The sequence below is a fragment of the Populus alba genome, chromosome 1, assembly GCF_005239225.2.
Source record: "Populus alba chromosome 1, ASM523922v2, whole genome shotgun sequence".
Lineage (NCBI taxonomy): Eukaryota > Viridiplantae > Streptophyta > Magnoliopsida > Malpighiales > Salicaceae > Populus > Populus alba.
Genome location: NC_133284.1, coordinates 1,083,813 through 1,090,624, shown reverse-complemented (window position 1 = coordinate 1,090,624; position 6,812 = coordinate 1,083,813). Strand labels below are relative to the sequence as shown.

Below are 6,812 nucleotides of genomic sequence, written 5' to 3'. Positions count from 1 at the left end.
TCTGTATGAATAGATATTTTTTTTATAAAAAATTATAAATACTAATTTTTAATGTATTTTTATATATATAAAAATTAAATATCAGAGTAAGAACTAATTTTTTGTAATAAATATCAGAGTGATGAAAACTTGATGTAAATTAAATATCAAATGGAGTCTTCTTGATTTTCTAACATCCTAAACCGAATCATTATTTACTTTCAAACTAAAATGAGTAAAAAATACTAAAGAAATGCTTTTTTTTTTTTTTGAAAAAAATACTATTGCAATATTTTTCGCAACTGGATAAGCCCAGGATCTTAAAATAACAATTGGATAAGCTCGGGACTTTAAAATTATTAATGATAACTAAAAATAAAATTGAACAAATCGAGAAACATGTATAAATCAAAATATTTAATATTGCAAGATGAAATATATATCTAGTTGTGTTTATTAAATTTATTTCAATTGATTTGATATTAAAATTAAACACACATATTAAATTGATAAAATAAAATAAAAATAAAAATAAATATCATGCAAGGCTATACATATTATAAATATTGTATGAAAATAAATATTTTTTATTTTCAAAAATAAATTTCTTGTAGAGAAAAGATAAAATAAAAAAAATTATAGATGATACAAAATAAGCTTTTCAAAAATTAAATATGCACAATACCATAAAAAAAATATATCTGAAAAATATTAAATAAAAAAAAAAATCACAAATAAATGATATTAATTGAGATATAAATTTAAAAATTATTTAAAAATATATATATTAAAAAAATTAATAATAAAAAATTAATAACTCAAATATTATAGTTTAGTTTATCAAAAATGTGATACAAAACATAAACTTAACCGATTCAATAATTGTTTTAACTTAAATTTATTCTCAACCTATCAACCTAAAACGAAAACTAGAATCGTAGTTTGTCCCAGTACACCTGGAGCACTGCAATCAAAGGCCCACGAGAGTTGATAGGCCTCCGGGCCTAAATATAACTTTCTTGCTAATAATCCTTCATTCGATCTAGGTTACCTTATTACCACCATGATTGTTTTTTTTTTTTTTTCCATTAATTATGAATTAACATATGTGGAATTCTATTACTCCTGTAAGAAGAAAGAAAGAAAAATAAAAAAGCATAGATGAGGGATTCAAACTCACCTTCGTCTTGATTGTTTTTACTTTTTTTTTTGTTATTATTATTAATATAAATATTCAAGTGAGCTTATATATACTTCGACTAATTTCATGGATCTAAAATTAATTATCATATAAACCTTTAATAGATATCATATTAGTAATCATATGACTCAAATTTGAGATTATAAAAACAATAAATTTTTTAATTTTTAATTTTTATTTCTGAAACATCTAGTATATGCTCTCTTACTTTACATAGTAGTGATGAACAAGGAGCCTTTTTGTCAATACCATATGCAAAGTCGTATCATCAAATGGTTAGAGAATCTACCAACCTATAATTAAAAGCAAGATTGTGACAGAAAAGCCTCTGATTTTGTGGACAGCAATGTTTTGTGAAGGCATTCTAGTGCTACTGTTGCTTAAAAAATGTGAGAAAATTAGACGTGACCACCCACCGCATGAAAATCTCCATGCATGCTTCTGTCAATATCGTATCTGCAGCTCGCATTGTACTTCAAGGATTCATTGATGTGAGGTTTTAGTAAATTGGCTATTAATTAGATGAAACTTTAATTAACTCTTTTGGTGAAGTTATGGAAATGAAGAAAATAAAAATAATAAATAGGGAACGTTAATATTACAAAGACGAGTCCCAATGTACGAGGCACAGCTACTGGGAAGACCTAAGATTACTTCCCCTGCGAACTATATATCTGGTAATTCATGACAGTTGGATCTTAAACTATCAATGGAAATGAAGAAAATAAAAATAACTCGTATTCGCAGTACTGCTTTAAATTTCTTCCTTCATAGTTTGATCTGTTGACAATGTTTTTCTCCTTTTTGTAGATATTAATTTAATATAAACCTTCATACAGGGTACTGTCTATGTAATATAAACTCTACCTTTATAATTTCATTTTTAAACTATATTTATTTACTGGAAATTTTTTTTTTAAATGATTTTTCTGGAAAATAAATTACTGAAAAGTGAATCATGAAAAATAAATTAGAAAATATTTTATTATGTCATGGAAAATAAGCTGGAAAATAACCTATTAATATTTTATTTTTTTCAAGTTAATTAAAATAATAAGAAACAAATTTACAAATTAAAAAAGTTGAATGAGAATGAAATTAAAAAAAAAATCTAATTTCATAAATTATCTCAAATAAAATAAATAACAATCAAAATAATAAAGATCAAATCTAACACAAAAAATTAAAAGATGATAAAATTAAAATAATAATTATTATTATAATTTCATAAATTATTTCAAATAAAATAAGTAACAACCAAAAGAATGATGACTAAAATTAGATAGATAAAAAATTTCAATTAAAAAATAATAAGAAAAAAACAAATAACAATTAAGAAAATAAGGATCAAAGTTAATATAAAAATCAAATTAAATCAAATTCTTAGGGATAAAATTGAAAAAAAAAAATCAAAACAAAATATATAACAATTAAAAGTTTGAGGACCAAATTTGATATAGTCAGCAAATAATATGACATTTATAAATTTTCCATAACTTCTAAAAAATGATTTCCACCCAAAATAAAAAAATAAAAACTTTTTTAGAAACCAAACCAAATTTTTCTTTTATTGAAAAGTACTTTTTTGTTGATCAATTTTTTTAATAACAAATAAACACTGAAAAATTTATAAAATAATTTTCAAAAATTATGAAACAAACATTCCTTGATATGTTATACCTTTCATTAGCTAAACTTAAAATTAAAACATCACTAAGAAGATCTTCCTCATGGATCAGGAATGTAATTTAATGTTATTTAATCATAGTTATAAGATTTTATTGCAGTAACAATCATAGTTGTGCGTGAGGATAGACTCGAGTCAAGTCAAAGTCTAAACTTTTTTTTTAAAAAAAGAGATATAATTTTTATAAATAATAATAAATAAAAAAAACAACGTTTTCCATTAACCTGGCTCAGGACAGCCCCAAATTAGAGAGTCATGAGTTAAACTGGTGGTGTTTTCCTGTTTAATCACGAGAAACAGAAATCCAGGTAAGACTAGAAGAAAAGGAACATGACTTATTCTTTCTATTTATAGCTAGCTTCCAATGCAAGGAACAATAAAAGCTTGCAAGGTGTACATGCATGTCGGCTTAAATTAACTAGGAGTTTGCTATTAAATCAAGCCATGAAATATACATGGTAATGCAATGTTTTTACAAGAAAAATGTTAATCTAAAATTACTATTTCATGTAGCAGGCGGTCCAGTGGTAGAAACTAACTATATATGTATAGGCCCCTATGCATAGAAGAGTAGCTATTACAAAAGGCATAGTCATAAAATAAATAAATAAAAATATTATTGGGCTATTTGATAAATATTGATCGAGGAAATTTCATGCTTGTGTTTTCTTTACTAAGGTATTGATTGAGGAAATTTAATCTCCAACTATACTTTTACAATCAAGGAGTTATATCATGCTATTTTTTATTTTAATAGTAGATATTTAAATTAATTTACGTGTATATTAACTTATCTCTTAAGGTTCTAAAATTAATAACTATTTAACTCTCTAATAACTCTGAAATTTATAGTATTTAAACTAGTGATTTTAAAAAACAAATAAAAAATTTGACTTGTTAAACTATATTTTTTTTAATGAAAAGAAAACTCTACTTTTCTGAACAAAAACTTGTAATTGGAATCCAAATAATATATTTTCAATTTTTTTATTGTTTTTTTAAAAAATAGCACAGTTTAAAGATAAATTAGTAAACTTACACAGAAAAATATTTCAGAAACAGGACAACCAATAAAAAAACTGAAGAGTTTTCTAAAATACTAGAGGTGATGAGAACTAAGGTTTTGTTTTTCTTATTAAAAAAAAAAAAACTCTCAGATTTTACCTGTAATATTTTCAAAATCTTTTTAGAACAATGCTATTTTCTCGAAACTTTTTTAAACATGTATTAGACGGTAAAGACACTCATATTTTAAGAAATTTAAGATTGGTTAAATCATAATAATGGTAATCATTAAGTTGAAGCTCTATATATTAATTAGGATAGTAGAATTTAGATCCTTCTATTGAACTTTAGCTAAGCTGGCCAACATCCACAAATAAAAGTCAGGCATATTAAAGTTGAATTTAATAAATTTACTATTCAACATTGTAGCCACCTAATATCACTTGAGAAACATGTCATTATCGACAATTATTCAATTGAAATTTTCAAAATTTTTGAAATATTTTTTTTATTTCAATTAAATTGATTTGCTGATATAAAAAATAAATTTTTAAAAATAAAAAAAATATTATTTTAATACATTTTAAAATAAAAAACATTTTAAAAATCAAACATCACTATCTCAAACACCCCACTTGCTACTATTCTTGATAAAACATTCAAAGCACCGCTATTCTTGTTCAAAAATTCAAAGCAACGCGTCTTGGCTTCCAAACCTCTTTATCACTATATAAACTATAACATCGTTGAGTTCCCAAGCAAGTTTTAACATTGACAAGAACAATTTCATAGGAGAAATTGGAGAAAAATGCATCTTTCTAAGGCTATAGTTGCAGCTCTTTTCTTTGTAGTTTTGCTTGGAGGAACATTGGCTTATGCCCAGCTTACTCCAACATTTTATGACCAGACATGTCCAAATGTGAGCACCATTATCCGTAATGTCATTACGGAGACATTGGCATCCGATACTCGGATTGGAGCCAGCCTCATCAGGCTCCACTTCCATGACTGCTTTGTTAATGTAATTACTTTGAAACATCTTATTATATTTGCTTAATTACATTAAACCTTCTATCTAAGCTGTGATTCTCAAGTTTTTTATTTTATTTTCAGGGCTGCGATGGTTCGCTTTTGTTGGACGATTCTGATACTATAGTGAGCGAAAAGGAAGCCCTAGGGAACAACAACTCTGCAAGAGGTTTCGAAGTTGTTGATAGAATGAAGGCTTTGTTGGAGAGTGCCTGTCCTGCTACTGTTTCCTGTGCTGATATACTCACTATTGCAGCTGAAGAATCTGTTGTCTTGGTATATCTTAAAATGATCGATCCCTCAACCCCCCAAATCATAAAATGATATCTTGTTGTCTAAATATTCTAGTCAAAGCACGAAGAACGCAAATATCATAGTTTGTCATAATTGAATGAAAGAAAGAAGCTGAGATTTACTTAATTTTTTACATGACTTTATGAAGGTTTGGACAAAAGGAGTTAAGATAGAAAAACTTTAAGAGTTGAAAAGTAGTAATCCCCTAACTATGCATGGTTGCAGGCAGGAGGTCCAAATTGGACAGTTCCTTTAGGAAGAAGAGATAGCACAACAGCAAGCCAAGATGCAGCAAATGCTTTCCTTCCATCCCCTTTTTTAACCCTTGATCAACTCAGAGAGAGCTTCACTAATGTCAGCCTTAATAATAATAGTGATTTGGTAGCTCTATCTGGTAAGTATTATTTGTCAGGCTCAGCTCTAAACCGTACAACTTTGTTATAATTGATTCTCCTTTGATGTAATTTCCTTTTTATCTTCTCAGGTGCTCACACATTTGGCAGGGCACAATGTTTTACATTCGACTTCCGATTGTATAATTTCAGCGGCACCGGTTCTCCTGACCCGTCACTGGACCCAACTCTTCTAGCAGCTCTTCAGGAATTATGTCCCGAAGGTGGAAATCGGAGTGTGATAACAGATCTTGATCTCACAACACCCGATGCCTTTGACAATAACTACTACTCCAATCTGCAACGTAACCAAGGCCTGCTTCAGACGGATCAAGTACTGTTTTCAACTCCTGGGGCAGATGATGTCATTGCACTTGTTAACGCTTTCAGTGCTAATCAAACAGCTTTCTTTGAAAGCTTTGTGGAGTCCATGATAAGAATGGGAAATCTCAGCCCTCTGACAGGAACTGAAGGAGAGATCAGGTTGAACTGCAGCGTAGTCAATGCAAACTTGGCTGGGCCAGATAGCATGCTTGTTAGCTCAATTTGAATGATAGGCTACATGCCAAGAAGCAGGTGATAATAAGCGATCTTATGCACTGTAATAATTAAATATCAGAGTGATGAACAATGAATACCAAATGGAGTCTTGTTGACATTTTTCTCGCAAGCTAAAAAATGCATACATGTTAGGTCTTACTGATTCGATAAATTTATGATCCTTACGTAATTGTGATTGAGTTTTAAATTAAACCAGAAAAAAATATTAATATCCTTGTAGAATCTACTCTAAACTTGGTTAGATTAACTTTATAAAACAATATTGTTTTAGTAAAAAAAAAAATTGTTTTTTTTCCATGTTAACAGCTATGCTAAAATGAATTATTTTTTTCCAGTGATCTTTTCTGCTGTAATTGACGATGATATGCTTATTTTTGAAGAAGAGATGAGCTAAATTATATTATATGCCTTTTATCACTGTCGGTGGATAAAAATTGAAACGAGTGGCTGAATTCTTCTCAAATAATTCGGTTTTTTTCCTTCTCAAATAACATCCCCCAAAAAAAAATCATTAAATCTTAAATTATATCCATTAAAACCATAGTTATACCCAATTCAAGGGTTAATCTGGCCAAAAACCTAGATCACATGTTGGTACGCAAATTAACAAGTGTATTAAAACAACCATATTTTAAGAAAAAAATAGTATATCATTTTAAGTTTA

The 6,812-nt window shown here is 27.8% G+C and overlaps 1 protein-coding gene across 1 annotated transcript; it reads left to right on the top strand.

Moving 5' to 3' along the window:
• The first annotated feature begins 4,587 nt into the window (after positions 1–4,587).
• LOC118049747 (peroxidase A2) lies at positions 4,588–6,243 on the top strand. Its single transcript, XM_035059824.2, has 4 exons — positions 4,588–4,893; positions 4,986–5,177; positions 5,421–5,589; positions 5,680–6,243. The coding sequence occupies exons 1-4, from the start codon at positions 4,681–4,683 to the stop codon at positions 6,135–6,137; spliced, it is 1,032 nt and encodes a 343-aa protein (XP_034915715.1). The 5' UTR covers positions 4,588–4,680; the 3' UTR covers positions 6,138–6,243.
• The last annotated feature ends 569 nt before the right edge of the window (positions 6,244–6,812 follow it).